The sequence below is a fragment of the Enhydra lutris genome, unplaced genomic scaffold (assembly GCF_002288905.1).
Source record: "Enhydra lutris kenyoni isolate GAN:26980312 unplaced genomic scaffold, ASM228890v2 scaffoldscaffold8, whole genome shotgun sequence".
NCBI classification, from domain to species: Eukaryota; Metazoa; Chordata; class Mammalia; order Carnivora; family Mustelidae; genus Enhydra; species Enhydra lutris.
The window spans coordinates 35726585-35741804 of NW_019154092.1; the positions used below are offsets into that span (position 1 = coordinate 35726585).

The following is a 15220-nucleotide window of genomic DNA, read 5'->3' on the forward strand; positions in this document are numbered from 1 at the left end:
TAATAATAAGTAACAGGGATAAAGTGAAGGAGATTATTAACAAATATGCCTCATTTTAAATTTTATACAGTAGTTCTAGCTTTGAAGTGCAAAGAAAAAAAAAATGGGGGCCCCTAGCTGGCTCAGTCAGTAGAGCATAGGACTCTGGTCTCAGTAGTGCGTTCAAGCCCCACCTGGGGTGTAGAGATTATTTAAATAAATAAAACTTGAGAAAAAAAAAATGCAAGAAAATAAAGCACACTTTTGAATTAAAAGAACAATTTATGTTTATTTTCTTATATCTGCAGCACCTGGCAGAATCATGTTTACTGTTTATTTTTTCTTAAAAAAATATCTAACAACCAACAAAGAAAGGGTGATTAAAGAGCATATAGCAAAAACAATAAACTTCACTCAAAAGAATAATAATATTCAGAACTTCTTGTAAGTTATGGATTACTTCTTTGTCATGGAAATAGGTCATAATATATTGTAACAACATCTATATCAATCTGATGCTGTCTCTTTAAATTGAGTCCTTTTTTTTTCATTCAAAAGACTAACTTATTGTGACCTCATAGGTTCAGGATAAATTCCGACTGGACCTGTCTGATGAAGAGGCGGTGCATTACATGCAGAGTCTGATTGACGAAAGTGTCCATGCTCTCTTTGCTGCAGTGGTAGAACAGATTCACAAGTTTGCCCAGGTAAGTTCTCTGAAGGCAGTGCAATTGATCTTAGCTTCTCTGTGTCCTACCCCAGAGTCCTCAGGGAGTCATGCTTTTCTCCTGCTAGTGATGTCTTCTCTGCGTTTTGTCAAGACTTTTTGACATCAGCCAGCTGATGTGAATGTGTTGCATACATTATTAACTCTGAATCATCCCACTTAAATTTTCATGGTTGTTAACTGGACTGTGGAGTATCGGCATAGGTATTTGTCCTTTGTAGTCGGTGGTGATTGTAAATCTTTCTTGAGAATGATCTTGAGTCTAGCAGAGGCCTTGGCAAGTGAGACTTGAACTCTTGTTGCGTTTTGACAAACGGAGAAGTGCTAGGAAAGGAGTATAGAAGCTGAGAAAAGTAGTGCATACCACACACTGAAAAAGTCTATCTGTAGACTTACTGTTAGTAGAATCTTGCATGCAGATGTCTGAGGGAGACCTTTTCACACTAGCCTGTGATGGTAAACCCCAGGTTTAAAACCTGGTTTTATTATGAATTTCCTAATGAGGATGATTATGAAAATGGTAAGCAAACAGAAAAATTAGGCCTCTTTCCCTCCCACACACTCACACTCTTCTTCTTGCATACTCCTTCCTGACTTTGCTTATTCTGTTAATAATTTTACTAATCATCTAATTTTACTAATCGCCTGTCTACTTTGCCTTCTTCCTCACCCAGTACTACTGTCACTAAGCCTTTTCAGTTTAACGTTTCTTTTGTAGTTTAACCATTTCTTTAATTATCCTTTTATGTCATTTTCTGACTACTAAAATTTTTTGTTCAAGATTTTATTTACTTATTTGACAGAGAGAGGAGATCACAGGTAGGCAGAGAGGCAGGCAGAGAGAGAGGAGGAAGCAGGCTCCCTGCTGAGCAGAGTGCCCAATGCGGGGCTTGATCCCAGGACCCTGAGATCATGACCTGAGCCGGAGGCAGAGGCTTAACCCACTGAGCCACCCAGGTGCCCTCCGACTAACATCTTAATCCATTTTTTGTTCTTTAAGATATCTTGGATAACTAAAACCCTTTGTAATTCTTCTGTAGTAGTTTTTTTCTCTAAGCATTTTTTATCCTTCTAAATATCCCAGTCAGATATATTTTCACAAAATAATGTCTTTTTTTTTTTTTTTTCTTTTTAAATTTCAAGGTATACAGTGTTTCCCCATTGCTTAACAGTGAAGTCCATTCTCTGGCAGCTCAAGGCTTTCTAGGATATTGTATTCCAAGCTACTCTCCAAGGTGTTTCCTTAATAACCTCTCTGAATATTTTGTTCTTTTCTGTCTCTGTGATTACTTTGCAGCTGCCATTTATTCAGCATAGAATATCCATCTTCTTCAGTGAATCTTTGGTAAACTTCTGCCTACCAAATCCAAGCTGTTGTCTAAGATCTGTTCTTAATGCCACTTTGATTGATCTTCCTCTGGATATTTATAGGACTTTTATCTTTATTATGAGTTGCAGTTATATTTTGCTTTCTATTATAGATACTTGGATACTTTTTTTTTATAACTCCTAAAATACAAACTTCTTGAAGACGGGGCTCTATCTGTTACTCACATATTAGCACAGTGCTTTATCTACTTAAAAAATATCCAAGGAATGTAAAGGAGTTTCTTCCTGTAAATGTTAGCTTATTCTCTTTTTCTGGCTTAACAAAAAGTTTCTTCTCCCAGAACACCAGTTTGGGTCCTGTCATATTACAGGGACCAATCAGGGATTGCTTCCCAGGTTATTAATCCTAACCGGTCACCTCTCAAAGGAATAAACTGATTCAGATGGTAAGTGATTTGTCTAGCTAATGGTAGATCCGAGTCTCCATATAGCACAGCAGGGTATTTTGGAGCAATCAGGGATAGAAACCAATAATGAGATAATGACTTTGCTAACGTCATGTGTCTACAAGGGACAAAATCAAGACTTGAACCCAAATCTTTTGACTCTCATAGCTAGTATTTTTGAAACTTGTTTTCTTGTCAGTGTCTTGCTTACTGCTATATTATGTTAGGAGTTACTGAAACTTTCCCTGGCACAGCCCTCATAATCCACTTACTTTCCCTCTCCCTTTTTGTATGTACACGCTTTTTTTTTCTTTTTTAAAACTCAGATAGTTTTAATATGCTTGAGGTTAGCTAACTTCTGTGTCTTCGCATTTCCTTCAGAGTTGGTCATTTATATTTCATTTTTGCTCTGTCCTTATTACAGCTGAACAAATTTCTCTCCTTCAAGAGTTTTTATTCTTGCATACTTCAAGTTTCTCATTTTCTCCTTTAGTTCCTCAGCATTTACTGTATAATAGAGCTAAAACTCCACACTTAAAATTAACGCTGCTGCCTGACACCTCATTTCAGGTTATCTTTAGCTGTATAACAAACCTGGACTCACTAGCTCAAAAAACAATAATGATTTATTATTTATGATTCTTCAGTCAGGATTTCAGCCAGATCCCACCTATATGGCTCTTTTGTTTCCTGTTACGTCAGGTAGGTTCACTCATTCAGCGGTTTTTAGCTGGTGATTGGGTTTTTCTGAAGGATCCAATAGGTTTCACACACCTTCACTTTAGAGCTGCTCTATCTAGATAGTCTGTCTCTGCTTCTCTCACTGTTCCCTACTCTAGCCAGGGCTGCTATTCTCCTACATGATGATGGCTGTCCCCCCAAGGAATGTGAAATCGGGGGCAGCAGGCCTCTTAGAGTAAGTCAGTAGGCCAGCCCTGGCTCTCAGGGACAAGAGAAGTATGTACTCTGGAGAGGGATTAAGTATGGCATCCTTGAAAACTCAGCTGCCACTCATCTAATACATTCTAGCTTAAAGTTTGAGCTTTCATGCAAGGTCTGTGAATGAACTTGTGGTATACTTTATTTATTTATTTTAAGATTTTATTTACTAATCTGAGAGAGAGAAAGTGAGCGAGCGAGCGAGAGAGAGAGTGAGCACGAGTAGGGGGGAGGAGGAATGGGAGAAGGAGACTCACCACTGAGTAGGGAGCCTGACATGGAGCTTGATGCCAGCACCCTGAAGTCATGACCCAATCTGAAGGCAGATGGTTAACTGACTGAGGCACCCAGGTGCCCCTGAATTAGTGGTATACTTTAGTTTAGTTTTGAAATTGTTTTGTCAATTTATGAGAAAGAGAGAGTGTGTGCCTTTGACTGAGATGGGATGGCTAGAGGGAGAGGGAGAGAAAGAATCTAAAGCAGACTCCCTGGTGAGAAGGGAGCCTGATGTGGAGTTTGATCTCATGACCTGAGACCATGACCTGAGCCAGAATCAAAAGTCCGATGGATTAACTGACTGAGCCACCCAGGTGCCCCAGAAAGACTATTTTTTAAAATTCCTTGTATTAAAAATACAGGAGAGAAAAAGCTAGATAAAAAAGGGACCACATCTTATTTGAAGGAGGTAGTAACAGAAGGACCTTTCTTTACCAATGTCTCTGGGCCTCAGTTTCCACATCTGTAAAGTGATTGGCATTGAGATAGAAACTAAAGTTGATCTATTGTCAGAGATATACACAAAGGTTAATTGCTTTCTGCATATAAAGCTGATCTTGACTATTGCCAAGACTGAAATTAAATGAAACCCTCAGCACCGATGGTTAAATTACGAAGATTGTTCAGAACCAAGAGTTAACGCATATACCTTTTCTATTCATAGAGAAAATATGAATATGGCTAATAAATTGGTAATAGAGGTGGATGTACTCTTAACTTAGACTTGGGAAAGATAATTTTATAAGCATGAACTAACAGGATTATATTTACTGGAAAGAAATATTAAGTCTTTATTAGGTTTCTGTTTTTTAGTTCTTCATTAAAATGGTAGATAAGATGTGGTAATCTTGGATAAATAGTTATTTTAAATTACTTTGGCCTTCGTCATTACAAATTCTCTCGGACTAGGATAGATTCTTAATAACAAAATAGTACTTTTATCTAAAATCAAGACCATAAAGGGGTGCCTGGGTGGCTCAGTTAGTTAAGCATCTGCCTTCGGCTCAGGTCATGATCCCAGGGTCATGGGGTTGAGTCCTGCATCAGGCTTCTTGCTCAACAGGCAGCCTGCTTCTGCCTCTCCCTTTGCCTGCCATTCCCCCGGCTTGTGCTCTCTCTCTCTGTCAAATAAATAAATAAAATCTTTAAAAAAAGAAAAAAAATCAAGGCTGTAGCAGCATGAATATGAATTAAGAGCAACCATCTGGATGATTCCAGCAATGTAGAGACCACCAGTGTCATCCTAGATAGGTAATAGTGGAGACTTAATACAGCATGACTATTTATATAGACAAAATTTTTTACATCATCATATCTCAGCGCTCCATTTTACAGTGAGAGAGAATCGTATCTGGGACAATAACCTTATTTATTTGAGCTGTGTATTTCATACAGTACTTCACTATTTTTTAACATTATATAAGCTCTACTGTAACCACAAAAGTGAGTTTTAACATTTTCCCTGCTTAAAGATGGGTGGGCTGACCCACATAAAAAGTTGTTTCCTAGCTTACCAAATTCAAGTCTTTACCAGAATATCCACAATATTCTACATCCTAAAAAATGAACTTGACAATGCTTGGGTTTCCTTAAATAAGTCACCACTGCCTGTACTCATTACTTGTGCCTACACTCTTGTGCAGCTGAAACAATATCAAAATCAGAGTAACCCAAGGGTGTTTAATTTCATTGGAATTTGTTTAGGCATTGAAGATTACAGGAGATACTAAATACGGTTTTAACCTCATGTAAGTCTTTTCAAATTAAGAAATTACAAAGCATAGCTATTTCTTTTTTTAAAGATTTTATTTATTATTTTATTTTAAAGATAGTGAACAAGCAAGTGAGCATGAGGGGAAGGGCAGAGGGAGAGGGAAAAGCAGATTCTGTCCAGAGCACAGAGCCCAATGAGACCCTCAGGACCCTGAGATCATGACCTGAGTCAAAATCAAGAATTGGTTAACTGACTGAGCCTTCCAGGCACCCTGAAGCGTAGCTATTTCTTAATGAATCTCTGCAGTTTATTTTTTCCTTGAACTGACACTTCTAGATGCTGTATATTTTCTGAGTAGTGACTGTATATTTTCTAAGTAATACTTAGAATAAATGACATGCATGTGCAAATCTGGATGATCAACATCTATTTTTTTAGTCACTCATAACATTTATAAGGATGTATACTGCTAATTGATTTAGGCTAATTTTACTGCATTTCTATTAATCACTGTGGATTGTAGGACATTTTTCTAAAAATGGAGGTAAAGTAATTGATACATGTTAACAAAAATTGTAGTTGTTTCAGCATCAAAGAAATTATAGTCTAAAAGAAGACTATAGGGGCACCTGGGTGGCTCAGTGGGTGAAAGCCTCTGCCTTCAGCTCAGGCCATGATCCCAGGTCCTGGGATCGAGCCCCGCGTCCGGCTCTCTGCTTGGCCAGGAGCCTGCTTCCTCCTCTCTCTGCCTGCCTCTCTGCCTACTTGTGATCTCTCTGTCAAATGAATAAATAAAATCTTTAAAAAAAAAAAAAAAAGAAGACTATAAAATTGCCACATACAACTATTATGTTGCATGCTGAAAAGGCTTATTTTCTTCCATCATACCATTCCCTAGGAAGGGTAGAGATTAAACACTGCAATATTTGTTGCCTAGCAACAGCCACCTATTAGTGATACAAATTTTCCACTGAAAAACACTTTTATTTAGGTCATTGTCTTTGAGATTGCATCATCAGAACTCTTGTCCCCACTGAAATGATCTTTAAAGGGCTTTCTACTCTTGTCTGCACAGAAAGGTAGAGGTCACTTAGTTTGTGTCATTTACTGCTCTAAAACTAGCCTTTGGTTGGTAATCTCTCACATGACAGCCTGTTTCTTCTCTGTTTCTGCTTTGTCCTGTCTCTCTCTCTCTCTCCACTGATTGATGAGAGAAGGCTGAAGAGCGAGGTGTGGTTTCCATTCATCTTAGTACATACTGATCTAATTAATTGAGTCTTGGTAGATTAACCAGGGTTAGAGATGTATTTTTTGTAGACTGAGTAAAACAGTAAGAACAGACGGCATTCAGAAAGTTTACCGAAGTTCCAGCTCAAGATACTGGGAGCACTTACTGCTTTACATTTGGTAAGAATCCTTAATTAGCCCCCGTGGTGTTCAAGGGGAGAAAAGCTCAGATCCGAGCAGAGAGGCACATGAATGTGCAGTCATATATTATGTGCCTTTAACTGAAGAGAATTCAACTATATATATTTGTGGTGATTTAAAAGACAAACAGTGAAAGGAGACAGTGTGGTTATTCTGCCTGATGTTTTTCTTGAATAGCATATGTCCTAATAAAGGTGAGAAAAGCTTCTTCAGGGATGTTTCAGATCCCAGGTGTCTCCTATGACAAGACATCTTGCCATGCTGAGTGTGATTCCAGTTACTGGGGATTCTTGTTTTTTTGTACAAGGGGGCTTCTAAGTGCAGGCCATCCATCTGCCCCTTCTGCTGCTCAAAAAAACCCTAGTTTTTTTTTTTTGTTTTTTTTTTTTTTTTTTTTTTTGTTTTTTTTGTTTTTTTTTTTTTTGCATTAGTAGTAGGGGAAAAGCTTCCTGTTCTAAACTTTTGGAGAGATGACTATATGTAATGTGTTGCCTTCTGAGGAGTTTTTTTTATTTTGTTTTGTTTGAGTAATTTTGTTTGTTTATGTTCCTGTTTTACCTTTATGTGCTGACCCTAACACCTCAGCCCCGTGTAGGATGTTTGGTCTGTAACTGCTCTACTCTCTGATCTACTTTGAGAGCGCAGAGATGCAAAAAATAACCTAGGAGAAGAGAATAGAGCATTATTTCTGAGTTTATGTTATGTACCTTATTTTATCATTAGGAATAAAAAACAACAATGTAAAATATTTAATTGAACAAAACAAAAAGTATTGAATTCTTTAGCCAAAGAGAAATTTTTCTCAAAAACCAAGCTTTTCTTTTTAATTTAGTTAATAACTTTCTAAAGACATAGATGATTCCCAGACCAGTGGCTTAAGTAAATAACTATCATAATACCATTATATCATACAAAAGTATTTTGTATCATTTTGTGTCCCAGATCTATTCCTCATTTATCTGAATTACCCTGGGAGGAATAAAAATTAACAACAAAGAAACAATAATAATAGTAATAATTACAGCCTACTGTACACTTAGAAGTATGAGAAATTACATAAAGAACTTTCTCTGTATAACCTTGTTTAATCCTCACGCCTGTGCGTGTATCACCAGGCCTGTTTTACAGAAGAGAAAAACCAAGGCTGAGATTAAATAACTCATGGTCTCAGGGTTATGTGGGACAAAAGTTCAGATTCAAACCCAGACCATAGGTTGTAGAATAGTAGTTTCTGTATCATGTTTTTCTTGATACGTATATTTAAGCTTTAATTTATTAGAGATGAGTGGATTTTGTTGTGAGTTGAGATTTAAAAAATATACTTGTAAATTTAAGAAAATGATCTTTAACTTTTCTCCCCTTAATGTTTCATCTGCCCCTCAAAAGGAAAAAAACAAAACCAAACAGCTATGCAAACAGCTAAGAGAGTGTGCTATAAAAAGGAGTCATTGGAACCAGTTAATCCCAGATAAATATGATAAATGTGGGGTAACGTTTATTTTGCACATTGGCCATAAGCCAGTCCTGAATTTTATTGCCCCCCACATGCTCTCGGGTGGCTCTGTAGTCAGCCCTGCTGCGCGAGTAGCCGTCAGAACCCGCCATGTTTAAAAAACAGCATACAGGCACTTGCGACATTACAAATGTTTTAAATTCTTAAGAATAATTACTGTAATAGCAGCAGTCAGTAGAGTGCCCCATAATTTTCAGCTAAAATGCCCTGCAGTTTATTTTTTATCTGTAGAGATTTAATTTCCTTGTCTTCTGTGGGGCAAGTTTTCAAACACTTGAGTATAATCCATGGTAAGATTTGTCTGTTTGCTTCATTAACTGCTTTTAGGAAAGTTAGTTGTCATGCTGTTGTTTCCCTGCCCCTCTGTTGAATCAAACCCTTTTATATAAATTCATTAGGGAGTTGAATGTTTTGGGACCGACTCTGTACATAGTATTACTGATTTTTTTTCCCCGCAGACAGACACTCACAAGTATTTAGGTGACCTCTTAGAGTGTTCAGTAGTAGTGTTTCTCCCACACATACAAACACACGTATCCACATGTGTGGATTTCCTTGTTTCCAGGATATTTAGACTTCCTAGCATGTCTGTGAGAACCCTCCACAGTTTGGCTCTAACCCGCATTTTCAACTTCAGTAATCTTCCACCAGCCTTCAAGAAGAGTCTTCTTTGTAGCTCTGATGATTTACCCCCATGGCTCTTTCTCATACCCAATATTTCCCTCAACCCCCCACAAACAGTCCACCTCTGCTTGTTGCCTGGAATGAGTTCCCCACCCGTTGCCCAACTTTTGGATGTACTTGTGTGTGTATGAGTGGTGACCCTGTGTATGAGCTGTATATGTCTTCAGGCTTTTTTTGTCTTGAGTATCACAGGGACTCTCGCAAAACCTGAGCCATTCTTAGCACATAGTAGGCACCAAATAAATGTATGTGATTTTATATAAATGCCAACAACCATTTGAGAAGTTTATTTTTATTTTCTCTGATATTGTCTTCTAGAAGATATTTAAACAACTTCTTAAATCAGAAATTACATTCCTTTTAAAAGCATTAAAGCTGAATCTTACCATATTATTGCCAGAATCACCACTTTAAATTGTATCAGATTAAAATCAGTCAACATCTGTCACATTTTTACACATGTACATGAATATGCACACATACCCACAAATATTTGTCAGTGAGGTTTTTTTTCCCCCCTTCATTGTTTTTTCTTAGAGTAATAATGAGGTAAAGTTAATGGAAACAAAATTATGTTGCCCATGTCCAGCATTCTTATTTCCTCCAGTATGTTGCCAGCATATATTTTATTGAACGAGGTGGCGCATGAGTTATGGATGACTCAGTTATGTTCACGCAAACAATTAAGAGTTGTCCGTACTGAGAGTGGTGACTGGCAGCATCCGTACAGGTTAAAGACAACCTTTAACTGTTGCAGATTAAATTTATATTAGCCAGTTCTCAGAAGTAATGGGTAGCATTCTCTGAAATTCACTGAATGCTAATTTTGAGAAATAATGAAGAGAGGTACAGTGTTACACATCTCTTTATAAGCAATATCTGAGGTAACTGTGGGGGTGCCTAGCATAAAATAGGTACTACAAACATTGGTTTCTTTCATTTCCACTTGATATTTTAATATCAAACACTGTTAATGTGTTGGCCACCACACAATCCATGACTGGGCCTCCTTGTTCTTTCAGGACTACTGTCTTTGATTTGATTCCAGATCAGTTCTGGAATGAAGTGGGTGCACTCTGTGGAATAAGTTAACAGCTTTTCAGTAGCTAAAAATGTCATGCCAAGAACTAAGCATTTTTTAGAACTATAGACTCTGTTGTTTGTCTTTCTTTGTGAAATTGAAGTTAATTACTTTCTACTTGTTTATCTTTTTTTTATAGTACTGGAGAAAATGAAATTGGGCTTGGCACATCAGGATGCTTGGCTCTGTAAGAAAACTGCTTTAGAAGGAACCTCTGTATAAGGAAGACTTCAGAGTAACAAGAGAACATTTGATATTCAAGATATCATATATCCTAAATGTTACATGGTGCCTGAATTCAGTTTCTTTGGATGTCATTGCTTAAATATGGTCTCGAAGGGTTTGTTTTGAAATATTGTATATATTTATTTTCAAATATACACATTGTTAATAAGCTAAGAAGTGAGAAATTTATTCCAGGATCATGTACATATTATAAGAGTTCTGGAAGAATTTTATGTTGAAATAGTAAAATATTTTAGTCTTTGAGTTTGGAATGTCCTTTTTTTAAAAAAAAAATAATCTCTTCACATCAGAACAGTAGTTATGAATTTGGATTGTCTCAGTCAAGAAGACTTTTTTGGTTTGTCTTTCCCTCTGCCATTTCCCTCTCTCTCCCCACTCACGTTTGTTTTTGCTTAAGTTGTAATACTTGAAGTTTTACATATTGTGGCTCATTCTTTTACAGTTCAACAATTACTACATGTACGTCAAATAAGACAGTCATTTTCTCTCATTTTTAAATATAAATCTTATTTGAAAACTATGGTTAGTTTACAGTTCTCCTACCTTGTAAGTACATAAAGCAGGATATGTAAATGTAGCAATCTGAATTACTTGCCAAAAGGTCATAATGACAGCAGCTTTTAGTGTTGAGCCCAAGATAATTTTACACATACATGTAAGCATAAATTGTCTTTCTGCAATAAATACATTTTTGATGCAAACTTACTTTTCAAAAGGTTTTTGAAATAGCTTTATTAGACCTGTTAATGTAATACATCCTTTCTGATTTAAGCAAAATGATTTCTTATCTTTTAAGACTAAAAGTCCTGCTAATTCATCTAGCTTCCTTGCCTCATGGAACATTAGGAAAAGAGCACATACAAAAATAGAAGAGTAACTCTATCATAATCCTTGCATATTAATGTGTGGCATAGTCATGTGATTTTGTTTTGGAAGAAAAACAGTATCTCATTCTTTTGGTGCTGAATATTAATATGCAATAACAGAAAAGATTAGAAAGTTAAATGGAGGCACGGTTTCAAAGAATGCCCTTAATTGCAGTGTTTGTTTGTTACCACATCCTTGTATCTGGGAGTTTGGCCCTTTTTAGAGTGGAGTTCCCAGCTGGGTAGGAAGCGCATAATTAGGAGACGACCTAGAGGCTCATGGAGTATGGTTTGTGTGAAACATACATGCCGATTTGAAAACCAGAAAAGATGAAAAGATCTCTGCAAAGCATAATAAGAGAGTGATGTCCACATGAGCTGGAAGCTCCATTCTCTATCTTGCTTTTTCTGTGCTTGACGTGTTTATATCACTTTCTGTTGCCAAGAAGTTCTGAACCCATCTGCATTCTCATTCTTTGAATCCTACTTCTCTATTTCTGTTGGCTCTGAAAAATTTTCCTGAAATGGCCATATTGAAAGTGGCCAACCTTCTGAACTCTTACAATTCCCTTTTTTTTTTTTTAAAGATGTATTTTTTATTTGAAAGAGAGAAACAACGCATACATGCCCGTGAGGAGGGTCGTGCAGAGGGAGAGGGAGAGAGAGTCCCAAGCAGGCTCCGGAGCCTGACTTGGGGCTCGATTTTAGTACCTTGAGATCACAACCTGAGCAAAAACCAAGACTCCAATGATCAACTGACTGTGCCAGCCTGGCGTCCGTCTTATAATTGTTTACAGTTTTTTAATTGGCATTTAGTAAAGGTGGGTGTTTTTGTTATACTTGCATCTTCCATTTCAGAGGTTTGGCAAACTTCTTCTATAAAGGGACAAGGTACTAAATATGTTAACCTTTGGAAAGCATATAATCTTTATCACAACAATTCAACTCTGCTGTTAGAGAAGAAAAAGCAGCCAGAGACAACCTATAAGCAAATGGGCCTGGTCAGATCTGACCCTTGGGCCTTAATCTCTTGATCCATTTGAACTAAGTATAAGGCAAAAACTATCATCTTACTCTATAAACTCCACTGCACTTTGCATAGATAGTAGTATGTTTATAATATGCCTCTCTGAATTATTTTGGACTAATACAAAATTCTATAAGGGCCAACACAGTTGTTAAGGAGAGTTGATCATGAATAACCTTGTATTCAGTGCAAACTTGGTAAGAATTATACGGGAGACGACATTTTCTAAGGAGGAAGATGAGTATTGGGTAAGGAAAGACCATCTTTGAAGATAGACAGTGGCCATCGTTTTGCTGAGAGCATTTTGGATGCGGGTGGTGAGCCTACATCAGAAACAAAAGTGATTTATCAGTCCCAATTTCTGTTGCTCAAAGCAACCTCTTTGCTCCTACTGTTTTCCCCAAACTCCATTGTTTTTCTTGTTCAGGGATCTTTCTTTACCGTGTGGTCTTTATGTCTCTTAATTGTCATTGCCTTTCACATTCTGTCAATGTTTGACTTTGAGAACTGTGTTTGTGAGGACATGGTGCTTTAATTCAGAAGTGTGTGTACCCTAGTCATGTACTTTTAAGTATTCAGAGTGACAGTTCTGAATGGGGGAGAAAAAATGTTGATAGCAGCCGCTGAGAGTAGGGCTACAAAGGTGAGGAAGGAAGTAAAATGTGATTCACATTCCTAAATAAAGTGTTGATACCACCCAATTTCTGCCATTCTCTATACACCAGGGTTTGATGTTCCCCAGCTCACTTATATTACAGAGTTTTCAGTTGAGTATGTAATGTACTAACAAATGTCGACATTATAAGGCCTTACTGTTACATATTAGGACTCTGCCAATTGCTTCATGTGTTTATCCCATTATTCTATATAACAGTCCTATGAGATAGAATTGTGTCCCCATTTTCCAGAATTTTAAGACAACTGAACCATCAGCCCAAAGTTAGGCTGTACTTGAGAGCAGAATTGGGATCTGAAGTTGAATTACTCAGATTCCAGTGACCACACTTTTGACCATCAAATTCTCTTGGCCTTCATTTCTCACTGAGTCAGTAGTGACAGCCCTGACTTCTACTATGTGCACGTGTGTGAATGTGGCGCATTAGACTGGGATCCCCCCAAACAAAATTCTGTTTGTTTGTTCATTCATTTATTGATTTTGTTTACTTTCCTGAACAGGGTTACCAAAGATATAGGCAGTAATCAATAAAATAAATTAAAAATTCCTGAGAAAGTAAATTGAAGTGAATTTCAAATTTATAAAAATGGAGTTGTATCATCACACCACATATTCATACTTGCCTCAGCATATATCATTCAGTAAAAACATAAGGTTATATAAATCTTAACCATGCAACTGTTAACCTACAATCATAATGTACTTTATATCTTTGCGCATAGACCTAACATTGCAATTTTAAAAAAAAAGCCAGATTGAGACTTAAAAGGATTTAAAAAAAAAATAAATTGCAGAAACAGCATGGACTATCTTTAATTAAATACAGAAAGTATATTGGTTTGCCAAAATGAATAATTTGATATATTAACATTTCACCATAAAAAATACATACTACTGGACTGGGATGGAATCCTGCAAAAGAGAAAGGACATTAGCTAAAAACTAAAAGAATATAAATAAAGTAGTAGTTTAAAAAAATAAAATAAAAAAAAGGAATGAGTAGCTTCAGAAGGTAGTGAATGTCCCACCTGGGTGACCACCAGAGAAAGTGAACTGCATCAGAAGGTAATCTTCCACCTGAAATTATTCCTCAGCCCTCTCATCTTTTCTGACCTTGACATTTTTAAAAGTACAAAGCAGATACTTGTGATATTAATTTTCCTCAAGGTTGACTCATTTTTGGTAAGATACTTAAATAGTGCCACGTTCTTCTCAAGGCATCTTACCAGCAGGCACAAGACGTTAATTTGGTCTGTTTATGGTGGTGGTAACTTTTATCCCTTGGTTAAGATAGTTTCCAGCTTTCTCCATTCTGAAGTTAACTTGTATTTGACACATAAAATAATAAGTAATTTGTAAATTCTATGAGGAAGCATTTTGAAACTATGTAAATATCCTGTTCTTTACCACACTTTTACCCACCAAGTTTAGCATGGATTGATAATCCCTGCCTGAATTTATTATTATTATGGTGAAAACCAAATAGTTTTTTTTTAAACTCTCTTGTGCTTCTACACTTGTTTAGTGTTCTACTGTAAGACAAAATTCTCCTTTCTGCATTAGTTATGCATTCATTTGCTTATATTAAAATGGATTTTTATCTATTATACAGTGCATTCCTATATTATTTATTTTGATGGTAAAGTTCCCCCAGAACTGACTTGTCTTCAAGCTGGTGCCTGTGTCTCCTGACATAGCCCCAATATTCTCTGAGTCCTTTTTTACTTTTTGCACAAGATGTTCCAGGCTCATCATCTAGCTTCTCTGCCTCAGCCCTGAAGTCAGCCACTTCTCCAAGGAGCGCTGGTTCTTTCCTGATCTGATTTTAGCAGATAATTCCCCAAATAAAATATCTGATTTTTCTAAAATAGAAGTGAATTTAGCAGCCCAGTATTGCCATTCTAAAACTCGAGTTTGAATAGGGTGATATGGATATAAATAAGCTCAGAATAGTGTAATCCATATATGAATGAACCATAGAATTTAACTTGAATTTAGCTGTATTTTCAGTTCTCAGCTTTAGATCATCACCATCTGCCTTGAGACCATGAAGACTACTCTTATTATTATGCTCTTTATCTCTGATGATGTTAGTCACCACAAGACACTCAGACCTCCCTAAAGTCATTTCCTTATACCAGAGTCTGTCGTTTCCATACAGCTTTAGACAATCCCATCTCCCAAACCTTTGGACTTCCTTGGTCCGTCGTCAACAAAATTAATCTATGAGCATCAAAGTTTACCTATGTGCTGTATAACTAGATACTGCTGATGTATATATTTTTTCTT

At 36.8% G+C, this 15220-nt stretch overlaps 1 protein-coding gene across 3 annotated transcripts in view; it reads left to right on the forward strand.

The window, feature by feature from the left end:
• Positions 1 to 11270, forward strand: part of LOC111142649 (phosphatidylinositol 3-kinase catalytic subunit type 3) — a 143760-nt gene extending 132490 nt beyond the window's left edge. For 2 of the 3 annotated variants that reach the window (XM_022495965.1, XM_022495966.1), the window contains 2 exons: positions 561 to 686; positions 10256 to 11270. In XM_022495965.1, the coding sequence (XP_022351673.1) occupies positions 561 to 686; positions 10256 to 10270 (141 nt within the window). In that variant the 3' untranslated portion in view covers positions 10271 to 11270. Of the gene's footprint in view, positions 1 to 560; positions 687 to 10255 lie in introns of those variants that run through there. The other variant, XM_022495967.1, reaches the window with a different exon arrangement.
• The last annotated feature ends 3950 nt before the right edge of the window (positions 11271 to 15220 follow it).